This window comes from Strix aluco, chromosome 15, assembly GCF_031877795.1.
Source record: "Strix aluco isolate bStrAlu1 chromosome 15, bStrAlu1.hap1, whole genome shotgun sequence".
Classification (NCBI taxonomy): domain Eukaryota; kingdom Metazoa; phylum Chordata; class Aves; order Strigiformes; family Strigidae; genus Strix; species Strix aluco.
Window position 1 is genome coordinate 5693778 of NC_133945.1, and position 17699 is coordinate 5711476.

Consider the following 17699-nt stretch of genomic DNA (forward strand, 5'->3'; position numbering starts at 1 on the left):
TGTGCCAGGTCTGCTCCTGCGCCGAGCCCCACATTGGCTGCTGGTGTGCAGGGTGAGGCCGTGGTGGGTTACGGGTTCACCCTGGCTGGGTTTGGGGCTGCTGGTGGCACATGAGCTGTTCGCATCATCCTGCTGCTGCCAGGGCACTGCCCGGGCGCTTGTTCCCAGTACTGAGGAGCATCTCCAAGCTGTCTGTGCAGGCAGGGAGCAGCCAGGACACGCTCCGGGGCAGCGCACACAGGCTGGGCATTGCTTTGCTGGTCAGCAGACTCCATTCCTCCCTCTCTGTGCAATTTCTGTCACGGGAAACTTGCACAGAGAGGCTGATTGAGCAAGAGGCACCATTGCTCTGGGTGCCAGCAGGATCCTGGGGGACACAGCGGGCAGTGCCCAGGCACGGTTACTGCCAAGGCACTGCCAGGCAGCACCCAGGTCTCCACTGTGCCAGGTGCAGGGTACCCAACTCCCATGGTTTGCTGGCAGGACGCGGCTGTTGCTAGTTTCCTGGCTTTTCCCTGTCCTTCCCAGCCCTGCCGCACCACGGAGCGCATCAGAACAAGGTCTGATCCTGCTCTGTCCTCCTGCCCAGCATCCATTTCCGCACAGTCCGTGCCTCCTGCGGCCCCACCGGCAAAGAGCGGCTGTGCTTGGGGTGGCCACAACAACTGCAAGGGTAATAACTAGCCGGAAGCATGTTTCCCTGTGGGTTTGTTTGCTTATTCCCGCTGGGCGTGTTTTAGTTTGTGTTTATGGCCAGCAGATTCCACCCACTGCCCGCTCACTATCACAAAATCATCCCGTGCTGGCAGGCTTGACTCTCTGCCATGTCCTGTCTCCCTGTGCCCCAGCCCTCTTCCCCTGCTGATCTTTTGTTCCCAGCGCCAATTTAAGAGATTTTGCATGTGCCACCTCAGCTCCTTCATGTCTCCTGAGGTTCCCCAACACTACTGCTGGGAATCTGGGTCCCCAGTTCTTTTGCAGCATGGGCCTGTCTGTAGTGTGTGTGCAGGAAGGTGCCTCCCTTAACAAGCCGAGCCTCGGCGGCTTTTCCCTGCACCTTGATGCCAGAGGGGACAGGGCTCAGTGTTGGGATGTTGGTGGGGGCTCTTTTGTGGCCTCTCCCTCCACGCCATCCTCCTGGCTGTTGCGTCAGGCATGTGAGACAGCCTTCAGTTGTTCCATGCTCTCATGTGCTCTTGCGTCCAAACCTTAGACATCTCTGTTTGCTTTCCTGCATGGATTATCTGCAAGAGAAGGAACCCAGGAAGGGTTTCCCCACGTGAATGTCACACGGTCCTGCAGCTGGGGAGGCTGTCTTCCTCTCCTGCTGGCAACAAGCCTCAGCCAGGAGCTGGTACCACCTCTGAGAACTGGCCCAGATAGCGCATCCCCATGCCAAACTTCCCGGGAGGTGCACGGCTACCCCAGCTGGCCGACATGGCCTGCAGGTTCCCTGCACAACCCCATCCCAGCACCAACCCGCCAGCACCATGTCCTGCTCCCCACCAGTCAGTGGGAAAGGTGGCCGGTGAGGATGATTGTGGTGGTGCTGCGCGAGGCTCTTCTGCAAAACAACTACCACCAGGTTAATGATTCCCTGGGCTGAGCAAAACAGCCTGCTGGGGCTGAGCTGTTTTCCGAGCATAATTCCTTCTGCACGCTTTGCCTTCGCACTTATGGTGAGGTGCATCCCTGTGCGGGGTGTGTCCCCGGGCATCCCCTCTGGGCATCCCTGTGCAACCTCCGAGGTGCCGAGGTGTATCCCTGGGTCCCCTCCGTGCACACCCCCGTGCACATCTCCATGCACGTCTCCGTGCCCACCCCCCTGCCCGCCGCTCCCGGCCCGGGTCCCGCCTGCAGCGCCCTCTGCCGGCAGAGCGCACCCGGCAGCGCCCCGGGGGAGGCCGTGGGGCGCGCGCCTCCCTCCCGCCCCCCCCCCCCCCCCGCCGCCGCCGCCGCCGCCATTGGTAGGTGCCGCCGCGGTGCCTGACGGGAGTTGTAGTCGCGGGGCGGGCGGACTCGCTCTCCCGGCGTGCCCCGCGCCGCCGCCGCCGTGGGTGCGGGTGCGGGCCGCTCGCCGCCGCCGCCGCGCTGCTCTGCGTCCCCCGGCCCGCCCGCCCTGCCCGCGGCCGCCATGGGCTCCCTGCTCAGCCGGCGCATCGCGGGCGTGGAGGACATCGACATCCAGGCCAACTCGGCCTACCGCTACCCGCCCAAGTCCGGTGAGGGCCGCGGGGACGTTCCCCTCAGCGCCGGGGACGGGGGAGGGGGACGGGCCTTCGCCGGGCCCGGGGCCCCCCCCCAGGCCCTCCCGAGGGGGACAGGAGTAGCGGGGGGAAGTCCCGGGGCGGCCGGGCCGCGAGATCCCCAGGGGAAGGGACTGCGGGAGTGCCTGTCACCGGCCGGGGCCGAGCGGGGCCCGGGGCTGGCTCTGGCTCTGCTCGGGGCCGTGCCCGTCCCGTGTCGGGGCCTCCCTGGTGGAGAGAGCCAAGGGATGTGTCTTCCTGGGCTGAACCTATTGTATAAGCTGTCTCGGTGCCCCGTTTGGCTGAAGTGTGAGGGTCCAGGAGGGCCGTGTGCCCCGAGTCTAACGCTCAAGCCGTTGGCCTGTCCTGCTGTCAGTGTCCGTGGCCACCCGGCTCAGTCGCTGCCCTTTGGCCATGGTGGGTGAGCAAGGCTTTGCTTCTCTCTTCTGGAAACGTGAATGCAGCAAGTCGTCAGTGTGTGGCAAGTGGGGCATTTCCTGCTGGTAACAGTGGAGTTCAGTAGGAACTTGGAAGGAATATCGGATCTGATGGAATATAGGATGGAAGCATTCCCATGTGACGACCTTCTTTAACTCCTTAAAATGGCAGTGGTTCTCACTTAGGAGCTGTTGGAGTGACATGGCCTACATCTATGTTTGTTTTCCAAAGGGAGATGTTCTGAAAACTTAGAGATTTGTCATCGGTGCCACTTCTGTGAGGTTAGGATGAGCCTGTGACTCACCTTGTCTTAGACCAGTGTTTGAGATTGGCCTGGTTTAACTTGTTTAAATAGTTTTACTTATTCTCACAAAACAAGTCATTCAGATGCTCTTTTCTTCTACAGTAGCCATTCACTCATAAATTTTTCTAAGTTTCTGTTCAGCTAGAGCTCTTCCAGTCAGGGTAAAGAGTTTGCAGAGCAACAATTTGGGTTCCCTCACTCTCGGGTACATGTGCAGTGTAGCCTTTTTGTGCAGAGACTTGAGTTCTATGTGTGTCAGATGACTTGCTGGCTGTGACATCCTCAGGGCTGTGTGATGGAGGGAGCTAGGTCCCCCCATTTTGTTTGGAGGGGGTACAAGATCTTCTCAAATAGAGTCCTGCCATCATTACACCTTGTCTTATACAGGTTGGCCTTCAGCAAGAATGGTGGTGTGGAGGAGATGGAGGGGGGAAACCTGCCCAGAAAAATTCTTCAGCTGTTTTGGCTCTCTTAGAAAATGTAACCTGCTTTTTCAGGAGGTGGGAACTAGCTTCTTGGACTGCCAGGAAAGGCAAATGTCACTGCCAGGTTACAGCAGGACTCTTGGGTGGCTGGGGGGCTTTCCCAGTGTGGGAGACTGGGTTGATGTGAGCTGCCTGCTAAGCTGCAGCTACGGTACCATGGGCACCGCTGGCAATTTTCTTCCAGCCTAGAGGTTGCACCTGATTTCTCTTGACACTTAGACAGGATTTTAGATATGGGCTGGATTAATTATAACCACCATGTGCAATGAACATTAAACTGCTTCTTTCAAATCATCATCCTGTTGTTTCTGTACTGTTGTAATTACCCAGACTGGAATTTAATGGTGTGTTGGGTTTTAGCCAAAGTGCTTGCCAAGGTAACCCTGTCACACACGTGAGGTTGGATTTGTACATTCACATGCACCCTGGAAGGGGTCTGTTCACCTAGATGCTGCCAAAGAGCATTCCATGTGTGGTACTTCCCTTGTAAAACTGAACAGCTAATGCTTCTGAGCAGCTGATTAAAGAAAAATATTGGTATTCCTTTAAAGGCTTTGACTACAATTAAATGCTTGTTAATTAATTTTCTGTTGCACTTGCTTGTGCTCTTTCTGAAAGCATACTGGCTTTAGGCCAGACCTTTCTCTTCACCTTCTTCAGGTTTGTCTGACAAGGATCCTCTTGACTTCAGGAAGGGAGAAGAGCTGTTCGAGAGCTGTTCAAGAGGTCATGAACACTTCCCAGGTGGAGATTCAAGGAAAGTTACTAAACAGCAGAACAGTAAGGGCTGTTAGGATGGCAACCCCCCCTCCCTCTTCAGGTGGAGTGTGTTCAGAAGGATGCTGTCCCTTCTGGTCCTGCAATCCTAAGTGTGTTTGTCTTGAGGCTGGAAAGATTGGCTATGACTGGTACAAAACCTGACAGTGAAGACACCTGGAAGTGAGCGGGTATGATTTTATTGGATTTCAGGAAGCAAGCTGGAAGTAGTATAAAAGGTTCTTAGGCTAAACGGTTGCTAATTATGTCTAACCTGACACTGTCACTGTGAGCCCTGTACTGCTGCTGACTGCCTGACTGGAAGAAGCCAGTTTTCCATTGGCTGCGTTAGATGTTTGAGTGTGTGCATTGGAGTGTTAGCCTGACATGCAGACTGTCTCCTGGCTGCTCAGAGATTACCCCAAAAGGCTGGAAAATGCAGTGAGAGAGTGTTACCTGAGGTTACCCATCCGCTGGAATCTTGCGCGGCACTGAGGGTTGTCTGTCGCCTTTTTATGTTCTTTCTCTTCGAGTCCCTGGTTTAAGCAGATCTTGACTTACTGCGAGTGCCTGGGGAAGCTGCTGCGGCTCTGGTCAGCTGCCGTCCATGGTTGGCATCGGTTTGAGGGATGGGTGTTTGTGTTCTGGAGCAAATACACCACCTCACAAGAAGGACATGTTGTGCAAGGAAATAAACACAAAGTACAGGTATTCTGGCTGTAATTTAGGCAGTATGTCAGCCTGCATGTGAAAAGGAACACAGTTACTTTACCAGGTCGTACCAAGTTATGGCACCTTGTTGAGTCATAGCTGGTTGCAAATGCAGTGGTGAATATTCAGTTCTCATTTATTGACTTTTGATGTGGTTATTGCTGAGTCACGTGCTCTGTGGAGGACTGAGCAGGTTGTTGTGGAATCCACCTTGGTCCTTATGAGCCAGAGTTTGTAATGAGGCATCCACAGATCGTGTAACAGCTTTGTTGCAACCGGTATGCAGTTTTGTAGTTAAAAATGCTCTGAAAACACCCTGCTTATTCCTCCAAGGCTCTGGGTGTGGATCATCTGCATTTCCCCTCCTGCATCTGGGGGGCTAAGGCTGCTGAAATGCTGTAATTCCCTTCTCTAATCCTTCTTCACTGATACCTTTTAACCTTTCTTGCTGGCTTTATGGAGACTGTGCTGGCATTGTGGATGCCTGACCAACTGGTCAGCCTGACCAACTGCCTGACCCCCTTGGAAGGGGGTTGGAGAAGGGCCTGGTTTGTACAGAAGAATTAGTGCCCCCATGAAATGGACTAAAAATGGGTAATCACAAGGAACAGTCAAGATCTTTGCTGTGCTTCTGTGCCTGAAGCAGTAAAACGATCTGTGTTCTTGCATGCAGTCTCATGATGCCCCTATTGCTTTAGCAACCAGTGAGCAATGCACCAGTGTTTTCCGCAGCTCCTTCGTCAGCTCGTCTCTTGTTCCAGTGAGCTCATCTGCAGTGTGGAGCAGGGCAGGGAGCACATGCCCTTGAGATGGCTTTTCTCCTCTGGAGTAGGCTCTTGAAAGAGAATTCCCAGGACATTTTTGGGAGGAAAAAAAAGGAGGCAGATTATTCCTCTCTGAAGCTGAATTGCTTTGTTGTTTGGCAACGATGCTTTAATCAAAGAAAGAGCAATTTTAAATAGGAGAAGAGTATCCAGAGTTGTACCCAGTCCATCACCTTGTTCTCAGCACCTAAGCCATGTGTACTGTGACAGCGTCATGACAGAAATAGGTTCCTGTATTTCACATGTAGCTTTTGTTCCTCACCTGCTCTGCAAAGCACAGTGGAGCGGTTGTCTCCATTATTCCTGCTGTAGTTCTGTTGCAGCCCCACCTTGCTGGTGATGGCCACCACCACCTGCCATTGACTGGAGCATTCCCTTCCTGCCTTCTCCCCAGCTACTCACGAGCACCAGACTGGAGCACTCACAGATCAAAAGCAGTTGCTTTTGGTACTTGTTTGTTGCTGAATTATATTTAACCCAACTCAGAGTCACATTCCTGTTTGCTATGTGATTGCTTTTGGTGGCCCAACAGGGATGGGCAATGAGGAAGGCATGATGGCCTCATCCCTCCACGGAGCTGGTTCAGGCTCAGGCTGTGTCTAGGACTGTGCTGTCAGTCTGGCCCTCGGCATGCTGTGGTGGTGAGTGTCTGGCTGAGTAATTAAAAAGGGCTCAATTTCTATCACTTCACCATTAATTCTAATAATGGTGAGAAGCCTAAATGGACATCTAATTGCTTTCTGTTAATGAACATTGTACGATACAGCCTGTGTTTTGACAGAGCTACAGTTGTGTTGTCAACTTTGTGCTCCTGGCCGTTGTAGGGTGATGTGTCCCCTGCCAGCGTGTCACTCGTGCATCACATCCATGTGTTGGGTTTGCATGGTCGTGGGATTGGGTTGCTGGGCGAGGGAGAAGTAATTATGGCGGGAGCAGTCTGGTGCTTAATGCTGGTGCGTTTGTGGTAATAAAACCCCATCATGTTGGACTAAATGTTAAGAGGTTTGGTGTCGTCTGATGCCTTGGAGAAGCCTTGGGTTCCAGTTTGGTTTTGCGTGGGACAAGCCAATGAGTCAGGCTTGGCCATTCTAGGTGTCCCAGTGGTATTTTTCCAGCCACTGTAAAGTTTCCCACCACAAGTTTCTCTTACAACCACTGCTTGTACTTCATGTGCCTTAGCAGTGTCACCCGTTCGTGTTCTGTTTTACCTAATGCTCTCCTATGTTTTGTGCTGATTTACTCTGGGGAAGTAAAGCTACAGTTTGTCTTTGTTCTGGCTTTTTTTCTCATATTCCATCCCTGTTTATTTGTGCATGATTCTTTCCTTGTAAGTATGTCGCTGCATTTTCCCAGAGGATTTCTGTTTGTAGCAGTTCTGTGGAGGGTTAATCCAAAGATTTTTTTGCTTTCCTTTCCTGCCAAAGAGGATGGTGCTTAGCATCCCCCTTGTGTCCATAGCTACAGAGCTCTGTGTAAAGCTGGCCTAGCAACACCTACGTAAGGTAGGTCAAGGTCATTTTATAGGCTGGGGGGACATGTGGGATCAGGGTTCAAGAGGCATGGTAGTCTGGCTAAAATCCTAAAACTGTCTTTGTAATAGAGCTGGAAATAGAACCTAGAGGTGGAGCTGCAGCAGGATTCTAATGCATAGAAAATGTATACAAGCCTGTCGCGGTGACCGGAAAAGAGGGTGCCTAATTTTTTCCTTCTTGACATTTCTTTGTCCTTTTAGTCCTTGGTGTGATATTTACAGAAGTGCTTTCTTAAAGTGTTTTGTCTTGAACTTGGGCAGACTTTGAGTTGCTTGTGACAGTGATTGAGAGGAATAATGCATAACTTTTGTCTTACCTTGAGAGCTCTGAACTTAATGTGTTGTTGTAGCAACTGATTTCTGAAAGCTTGCAATAGAATATCTTTTTTTAGCTACTAAAAGATGTGTTATAAATTTGGGAAGACAGTTTGCTGCCATCCTTGTTTGTTAGTTTTGCTGTTGAGACCTTGTGTACATAGCAGCTTTTGTATCTATAGCAGCACTGGTAGAGCCCAGGGGTGTTCTGCTCACCAGTATATTCCCCCCTGAGCTCCTCAAAGTGATTTTCCTCGTGCTCTTTGTGACTGGCACTGACTATGTTTCTTGTTTGCTCATGAATGAAGTGCCTCTGGGGGAAAAAAAAAAAAACGTCCTTCACATTGCAGGAGGTGACTTAGCAGGAAGATGAAGGGAGCCTTCAGTCTGAATGTGGAATTGAAGCTGTGGTTTCCGGTTAGATAAGTGCTGCTATGTTGCAGGGGGTAGGGTATATTTGTGAGAAATCCTAACAGTTTGTTAGAGATCCCAAAAGTAGCTCTTAGTGGAGCACAGGCAGTGTGGCAGGTGCCTTGAACAGGCTAGTTATACATCTCAGTGTCATTCCACTTGTGCAAGAGCCCTTTTCACCGAGAGGTACTGGAGAGGATGCTCTCCTGGACAGCTGACTCCCTGCAGGCGCGGGGTTTCAGTCCTTGCCTGCTGGGACTCTGCATCCTCTGCACTGGGGATGTAGGACTTTTTCCACAAAAAACCTCTGCTTTGAATTCGTGGAGTACAGGTTTACTGAGGTGAGTTGAGCCCCAGGGCATCTCATTCACCGGATATGAGGGGAGCTCTCTGACTGATCCCAGATAATCAGCTGCTGCAGTACTGAGACATCCTGCACAAGTGTTGTCTTCACTGTTGATCAGATAAAATGTTCCAAACTGCAATCCTGCTTGGCCCACGTAAAATGCGAAATCTATTCCTAAAGCCCAGTGTTTGTCATGCTCTTCTGAACCTTACCATGAGCATAAACCACTGCAGTGTATCTCAGGTGGAGAAGCTGTATCAAGTAGCTGTGCTTGGAGATTATATACAGATTAGCTTTTTGATTTGTTGCTTCTGGGAGGGGTGGGAAAAGGTTGCCTGTCATTTGGAGAACCTACATTTTGTTATGCTGATTCTGTAGGACAGATTTCTGGGTAGATTCTGGACCTGTGCTGAAGTTGATTGTTGTATCTGGAAAGAAGAACGTTTCTATAATATAAACATCTGGATGCTTGTAAGATGAGCTGAGCAATAGCTGAGCACGACCATCATCATTAAAGCGCTACCATCTGTGCAGAGTAAGAGCCTTTCTTGAAGCATAAAGGAAAAAAGCCTTAATGGAAAAACCAGAACTGTTCATGAAAACCCTTCCATTTCAGAGTAAATCATGCTTGCTCCTAGATAGAGGGACTGCAAATCCTTCCATAATGCCTCCATAACCATTCAGATGATTAGTTACTGCTTCTGTGATGACTTGCTTTAAAACAAATTTTATGCTGTCTGTGCATTGTACCCAGGAAAGTGAATGCACTTTTGGCTCAGTCCTTTCATCGTGCACATGAAAAACCCCCACTCTGAAACGTCAAGGGAAATGGCTTGGGCAGAGCCTTTTCTTTTAGTTCTCTCCTGATACTTCTCTGAAATTCTAACGCCACAAAGTTCATATTCAAGAGTGTTTTCCTAAAGTCTTTCTAGGAGGAAGCTCCGTTTGTGGTGCTCTCATACATCTGAATCAGTTCAGTTGACTTTGCAGTTAAGCCAGTGCTCCAGTGACCTGGCACACACTTCATCTCCTGAAATTTGCACTGTAGTGCATCACCTTACAGATAATGAAACAAATCTGTGGTGAAGCTCTCGGAGCTGAAGTTCAGTTTAGTCAGTCCCAGGGTTTATCTCTTCTAGACATTCATGTTTCTGCATTTAGAACTGTCAATGTTATTAATTAAATTCAGCATCAAGGTGTATAGTCTCTAGCACTCACAGTAAAGGTTTTGTGTAGTTGTTGCCCTGGGATATGGGAGTGAAGGAGGGGAGGGAAGGCAGACTCTGCCCAACAGGAACCCCTCTGGCTGTGCAGGGCTTTGCAGTGGGAGGAAGCCTCACCCTTCTCTGAGCAGGTCGATGGTGTTTGTGGGACTGGACTTCATGCTGTAAGGTGGAAAAATGAGGAAGAATTCGTCAGAATTGAGCAATATCAGAAAGAGCTGTCTCTTACTGCTCCCTGTCACTTCTCTGGAAAACAAGTTAAAATGGAATTATCTCCACTGTAATGACTTATTCTTGGGTGTTTTTCCCTGCCCCCCTGGACTTCTACTAGTGGCAGTGGCCATCGGTAGTACGGGGAAGGAGTGAACTAGCAAGTATTTTCTGTGCTCTTTTATACTTGTGAATTAAAAACTACACAGACCAGATGTTCTTTGGGAAGCACTCATTTAGAGGTTTTTTTTATTCCCTTGTCTTTATTTTTTTTTTTTCCTAGGAAACTACTTTGCAAGTCACTTCTTTATGGGAGGCGAGAAGTTTGACACCCCTCACCCTGAGGGCTACCTTTTTGGCGAGAACATGGATCTAAACTTCCTTGGGAATAGACCTGTTCAGGCAAGTTCCTACATGCTGTCTATTTTACCCTTTTATTTTCTGCCTCTTTTGAAAAATCTTGTGTAGGGCTTGTAGAGGAGGACAGACCTGAGAGACCTTTGCTACTTGGGGAGTGTCATTCCAGTCTGAGGTGCAAGAGCATTGCCCCACCCCATGTCCCAGCTTGCTGGCTGATGTAGCTGTTCAGATGCAAGCAGGGTTTTTCTAAGAAGCAGTGTTCACCTTCTAGGCTTATTTTCAATTAGGGCAGAAGGAAGAAGTGGTGGAGGAAGAAGGACAGGGACTCAGGAGCACAGATTTTGGGACTAATTCTGATTGCCTGCCTGAGCAAGTGTAAAACGTGCTGCAGAGAGGAGAAGGCTGGGAAGCAGATCCACTGTCAGACCCTGAGCTTCACAGGGCTTCTGGGCACGTTGGATGGGTTCCAGGCAGTGTTCAACGTGTGCTGTTCTCTCTGTAAACGAGTGGCCTGACTGGGTGTAGGGCAGTGTTAAGACAGATTTTGATATTTAGTGATTTTTGTTTGCTTTGTAACCTAGGTGGGCTGCTCAGAAAGTTTTCCCAGTTGGAACACGGAGGCATTTCTGGTCTCACAGGTGTCTTATGAGACTGTGGAAAGCTACCTGCTCGTGAATGGCTTGTTCTTTTGTTGTGAACGGGGACTAGCACTGTTGAGAGAGACAGATAGGAATTTTATGCCAGTGTTATATTTTGGATTTCCTTTGCATCTCAGAACTGCTTAAAAATAACCAAAAGGTAACAGAGTAGGAGCCATTTGGAGATGTTTTCAGAGTGCTGGAGAGGAAAGGGAAAAGAGCTGCTTGCTTTGCCAGCTATTTTCCTAGTTGTTTCTGCAGCTTCAAAACGTGAAAATGAAAAATTGATGTAATGGCTCTCATCTTCAGAAAAGCTGTGACTGTTACTTAATTCATGCTTGTAGTGCTTGGAGGCAGTTCTATATCACCCTTGTTTTACAGATAGGGGAAACTGAGGCAAGATGCTTCGATGTTGGAATTGGACTGGTGACAAGCACGTTCTACTTTCTGGGTTGTCCTCGAGCTGTGCCATCGGTCTTCTCAGCACCACAGTTAGTTAACAGAACTCTGCAGGGTAGGACAAGGGAGAATCTGGAAAGCCCTTGTTGAAGCAGAAAGTGCAGATGAGCAACAGAATTAGGAAGGAGGGACTTTAGATGGAAATTGTTCTGCATGTAACAGCGCTGTGCAGGCATGGGGATGTCCACCACATAGTCTACGCCATGTCTGCATACAGGGCCCGTGCAGGACAGTGGCTGTTTCTCCTTTGCTCTGTGACTAGCAGCTGCACAGCGCTCCAACAAAAGCAGAAGGAGCAGCTGTTAACTAAATATCCCATGTGCCTATGGCTGTAGGGACTAACCTTGCAGAGTTAAATTGCCTGCATGTCTCAGCCTGGGTTTCCTTGCAGACATCCCAGCACTGAATTTCATCATTTCTTCAGAGGGGAGTGGGTGAGAATGCTATTAACACAGTGGGACATTTGCCAAATAGGTTTAAGAGAAGGGAGGCTGTCGTGGTATATAGTTTGCCTATGTAAAGTTAATGCCCTTTGGCAGCTCTGATTAATCTTCAAGGAAAAAACCACTTGAACACAGAGCAGCAAAACTGCTTTCTGGATGTGGGCCAAGTTCTTCCTCTGGAGTAACTGAGGTCTTGACTCTCTGTGTAGAGCAGTGCTACCAACCACAGTGCAGAGCAGTCAGGGTGCAAGGAAAGTAGTTGCCGCTGCTCCATGAATTCTCTGCTGCCCATGGCTGTGGCACGGGGTCTTCTGTGGTGTTCTCGTGTTGGTCAGGAAAAGCATGTTTCCCTCAGGGTCTGGCTGTAGGCCCACCAATACATTTCTGTGGCCTGAGGGGACAACACCGAAGGGTTGTGTCCTGGAGCTGCCCTGAAGTTCAGCTGCCTTTGGTTGCCTCTTTAGCAGACTCCTCATTTCTAAGGAAATATGTATATTGGTGGACCCTGGTACTTCTGCTCCATCTCACTCTACTCGAGTGCAGGGCACCCAGTAGATGTGTGTTTGAAGGACCCCAACTCTAATGAGGTTGCCTGTTGGCACTGTTGCTGGATACATTTCAGAGTAACCTTCTGCCTGAAAGCCTGTCCTGTAGCTCTGTACCTTTGTGTCGTGCCATTGCTCTGACTTGGAGCGTGGCTGTGTCTCCAGTCTGAGCACCTATCAAATTTAGCAGTTGTCTGAGTGGATGTTTCAGCTTCAGACTTTGCCAGGCAGATGGGAGATCCAGCAGGCAGGTCTGCAGCTGTGCAGGTTGCAGTCCTCACAGTAAGCAGTTTCCTTTGCATTTCTCGCTGGAGATTTTGTGACCAGTAAGGAGAATTTGAGTCTGAAGCATTATCCATTATTTAAAGGACGATCTGTGCGATCTGTGCGAGAAGGTCTCTTGACTGTAGAATAGAATGAGGCCCCCTATCCCTGTCTCTTCTTTTCCAGAACATTTGCCCCATTGTTTCAGAATGAAAAGAGTTTCCTCCAGTAATCCAGGGCTTTGGCATGCTGATTAGCAGTCAAGTCACTGTTTGCATGCTGTAACACACATGAAAGAGCTACATTTCTTCTGCTCAAGCTGGAGGTTGTTTCTTTAGTGGAAGTAAAAGCTTGTGAGAGCAAGGCTTTCTAGACTGAGAATTCAGGATGCAGAAAAAGAGCATGTGAAAATGCCCTTTCTTAAAGTGCGTACACCCAATATGAACTATTGCTGGGTCAGAGAAGAATTTTCAGCCTGAAACATGCTTGATTTTTCTGTAAATACAATTCTCTATTACTGTTCCTTGTGGCTGTTGTACTGAGTACCCTTAAAGAAAGATATTTCTTGGTTTGGGTAAATTGTAGCAGCACGTTACCTGGCATACCTTTTATAGTATAATAATAGGATAATTATTTGCCTTTTTGTTCCAGTTTCCCTATGTAACTCCAGCTCCACATGAGCCAGTGAAGACACTGAGAAGTTTGGTGAATATCCGCAAAGACTCTCTCCGACTTGTGAGGTACTGCTATTGCCTGAACCTTTCATTTTACTCAACCCAGCGATCTGTCATCCAGAGCCAAACTGTATTTGATAAGGTGTTGGAGAAATAGCTGAATTCTAGATCCTTGTTGCTAGATATGTCCAGAGGCTTCTGTGTTCCCTTGTAATCAGAGCTTTCAGGTGGTTTATATGCTCCTTATCCCTAGGCTTGAGCAATCTGTGTTTCCAAACAGGACCAGTGATGTATCTGTCTCTACAGGACAGGCTAGAGTGGTAAACAAAACCATGAAATCATTAGCATGGATGGAAGATATTAGTCAGATTAATAAACCCTACAGACAGATTCCTTTCTGCATTCTTGTGCAAGGAGAAGCCAGAAAGTAGCTGATTCTGGTGCAAGTCACAGGCCAGGAAGACTGATTGGCCTTGAGTGAAACTTCCTCAGGTTTTTCCCACTGCCAAGATAACATTTGGTCCTAGTGTTATGCATTCGTTTAGATGGCTTGTGTCCCATGCATAGGGGAAGAAGGTCTGGATGGAATCTGTTACTTTTCACTGCTCTACACTGAGATCTAAACCAGCACTAGCTGGATTAAATGCAATGGCTAACACTTCGGCCTGTGGCTGCCCTTGTTCAAACAGATGGCTGAAGTACAGGGCCCCAGCACACAGTGCTTTGTTTTGGTCTGGCTGACTGGGCAGATGTCCAGGCAGAGCATTTCTCAAAGATCCTTGAGTCTCTCTGAATTCCACGTTTCAGGCGCAGGGCTGGCGTACTGGCAGGGGGCCAGCTTCAACTCTCAGCCAAGGTGGTTCTGAGAGCACGGCGTAACGTGAGTAATTTGAGTCATAACCACACAAAACCCTCAGTTTGTTTTTACGTGAAAACTGAAGGTTGTTTTTTTTGTTTTGTTTTTTTTTTTAAATGAGAAATACCTGTGGTTTCAAAACTGATTGAACAGGAAAAGAGGGAAGAACTTCTGAAAAAGTTAGCATTGGTAAACTGCTCTGAATGCTGTCTGGCTTTTTCAGCCAAAGGGTGAAGTACTTCTCTAGGAAAAAGTCTTGCTTTCCTCCCACACTTGCTGTGGAAAAGGGTATTTTGTTCTTGCAGGCATCCACGGAAACAGTGTAACATCGCTCAGAAGCCAAATGGGAAGTGGCTTTTTCACTGGGAGAGGCCTTGCTGTGAATGGAGTTGGTGGGGTTTAGTATGTACAGTTCTGTCGCTCTGCTTGCTGTGGTTACACGTCCGGTGCCCCAAGCAGAGTTGCAGCTCTGGACTATTTGAAATGTCCATGCACCTTGACAGTGTCTAGGTTTGCATCTGTCTAACTCCTGGTACTATTGGTTCTTTCTCTGCCTCGTGAGCTCTCACAGACTCTTGTGCTGCTGCTTCTGTGGTGTTAGTGCTGACAACGCCACCGCCAACATTGCTCTATTTAATTTTGTACTGATGTAGACCCAAAATGAGATTTTAATGGCCAGTCCCCAATGGCACATTCTGTCTCATGCTTTTCTACTGTTCTGGACTAGAGGCTTTTCCTTTCTCCCTCTGTACATGTAAAGACACTTTGTGCCTTCTCCAGTTTGGCTTATTCGCAACCAGTGGCTGAGGCTTGCACATCCTTTCCAGAGCTAGTCAAGTTTAATTTACCACTTTCTTCACCAGATAAAATGATACTGAGCAGAGTGTCTAGGTATAAAGTAGGTTCTGATGGTAAAGTCCTCACAAGCATTTTGTTTTTCCTTGTGTTTAATTGAAAATTAATTGTTCACCTGTAAAGAGGGTGTTGATCCATAATTTGGAGTATAGGGCTTTTTGTAGAAACATGAGGAAATGTCCATGCTGGCCTTCCTGCCCAGCTCTGACCAGACAAAATTTTGAGCTTTGCCAAATCCTGAATGTTTACAGCAGCTTTGGAGAGAAGCAATAAACCTGTGGATATTGGTGTTGAAGTTCTGAGTCTTCAACACGTCATGTGAGTACTTCGTTACTAGCAGGATGAGACTCTGAACCTCAGAGGAGGATAACATGAGTTTTGCTGTTAACCACTAACAGAAAAAGACTGCCTTGTGTCTGTCCCTCCTTTGGCCCTGGATTAGAAGCTCTATTTCAGAGCTGAAGTACCTGATAGGCTGCTACTGGCTCTTTACTCTTCCCTGGAAAGCACTTCCAGTTGCAGGAGAAGGATCAACTTGTGAGGCAACATGTTTCAAGGAAGAGTTGTATCCTGGGACAGCCTCTCTGCTTCAGTGTGAGCTTTGGGCTTTGGATAGCATCATGGAACAAAAGTGCTGGACGAATCAGCAGCTGTGGTGATTGGGAATGTGTCTGAAGCAGCAGCAATATCATGGAGAGTAGTGAGAGCATTTTGGGTAAGGGCCTGAGAGCGAGGCAGATGATAGGGACTGAGGGGAGACAGGTGAGTCCCTCTGAGTGAGAGAAGGGAAGTCCCATTTTTTCCCTCTCCAGCACACCTTGACCCTTGGAGCTGTTCATCCTGTGGTGGAGCTGGTGAGGATGAGGGTGCTGGGACTGCCTGCTCGGCAGCCATAGATAGTATTAAACTGTATAGATCTCTGCAGATGCCCCAAATAGGAAAGCCTCCATTTGATGATGGTGATGTCCCCCCATGAAAGTCAGTGCTGATAGGGATGTCAGCTAGTTCTTACTTCATTTAATGCCTACTCTAACAGTGTTGTAATGCGTATCTCACAATACTAAGTCAAGCAATCCTTAGCATTTATCCTGCATGTCTACAAAGTTGTTGGTCAAACTTTTTAACCTCCTCAAAGGATGAAATCAGGTTTTACCCGACCTATTTTCATAAAACTGTCATGGCTGCTGTTAATTATATTTTTATCTTTTAATTCTTTAACAGACAAACAAAAAGTTCCAGCATTTCCATTATTTTACCCAGAAGTGATGTCAGACCAGGTGGCCTCAGCTCCCTTGGTCATCCGGCTTTGCCTTTTTCATCATAACATTGGATCAGCTCTTTGTTCTCAAAGGTGGTCAGTCTCTTCTGCTCTATACACGTGATTGTGAAGGCTATGTGATTGACTTGTGTGCATGACCGGAAGGCACACCTGGCGAAGTCACTGGTTTCTAAATTTGTGCATGCATCTGTGGCCACCTCACATCAACACTGTCTGTAGGGCTTGACTAAATGTACACTGTAAACTTCAAGTGCAGTGGAGACAGAAGAGCTCTTGAACCACCTGAACCACTCCTGATCCACCTTCTTGTCTGCCACATCTGTTGCTAAGAAAGAAGGAATGCAAAATGTGTGACTTTGTCTTGTTACTCCCCTGAAGTTACATCCCACCATTTCTGCACCTTAAGATGGAACATGAGATGTCTCTGCCTCTCCAAGTATGCACCAAAATAGTCCTTGCTTGTTCCTTGGTCCAGCTACCAGCTGGCATAGCTGCTTATGCAGTCTTTTCTCACCTGAAGCCCTTGCTGTGTGGCAGATGATTTTCTTAAGCTCCAGCACCAGGCATGTTGCAACAGGAAGATGTGTACACAGCCCTGCTGTGACTGTCACTGTTTAGGCACATACACCTTGCCCCCTGCTCGAGTAATGCTGTTCCAGGCAGACAGGGCTCTGACACTTCTACTTCCCAACAGATGCATCCTCCAGAAGCCTTCTCTCCAGGCACTGCAGTTGGTAGTGGCACCTCAGTGGTTTCCCAGGGCAACAGATCTAGTCTAGTCTAGGTTTAACCCCTTTTCTTCTTGAGAGGATGGAAGCAAATTCTGAGTGCTGGCAGGTGCAGACGTGAAGTTGGGAGCAGGAGGGTGATCTGGGAACCTGTGTGCTTTGTATGACTTCACTGAGAAGACAAAGCGGGCAATGGTTTTACTAATAACATGGTGCTTTTGTGTGATCTGCCCCCACCCCCAGGTCTCCCACCTTGTTACTTGGGGCCATTACAGGTATCTAGATCTGTTGTTGACCTCTAACTCATGCGTGTGCCAGACATCTCTATTTTAATACCTACTATATAGGCAGTGAGTATAGATCTATGACGTAGCCTTCATCGGTGCTTGCCTGGAAGGGGTGTTGGTTCTCCCCAACCCTACTTCTTCTGGAAGAAGTGGCAAATGTGTCATAGCCTGGATCCTTTGCTGCCAGCCTTGGATCAATGGAGGGAAGTGCAACAAGAGGTAATTTGCAGAAGCTTGGGCTGCTGCTTTCTTGGACACACACAACACTTGTGAGCGCGTTGTTGCCATCTGTGTTCTTGAGTCAGTCCAGCAGAAAACATTGATGCTACCCCCATGTTTTCTAGGCAAACCTGTGTTGCTGGCTAGAGTGTTTCTTGTTTATGGCCTTTAAGTGCCATGATTTTATTCTTTGAATGCAACTAGCATATGTGAAAATACCATCTTGCTCTGTACTGTATATTGTATCCAGGCTGCTGGAGATGTTCAGACTCTCAGTTCTTGGGACTTGTCT

At 48.5% G+C, this 17699-nt stretch overlaps 1 protein-coding gene across 4 annotated transcripts in view; it reads left to right on the forward strand.

Moving 5' to 3' along the window:
* The first annotated feature begins 2044 nt into the window (after positions 1–2044).
* The window catches only part of MGRN1 (mahogunin ring finger 1), a 56232-nt gene continuing 40577 nt past the window's right edge, over positions 2045–17699 (forward strand). For all 4 annotated transcript variants that reach the window (XM_074840344.1, XM_074840341.1, XM_074840345.1 and 1 more), the window contains exons 1-3: positions 2045–2222; positions 10084–10202; positions 13161–13249. In XM_074840344.1, the coding sequence (XP_074696445.1) occupies positions 2135–2222; positions 10084–10202; positions 13161–13249 (296 nt within the window). In that variant the 5' untranslated portion in view covers positions 2045–2134. The remainder of the gene's footprint in view (positions 2223–10083; positions 10203–13160; positions 13250–17699) is intronic.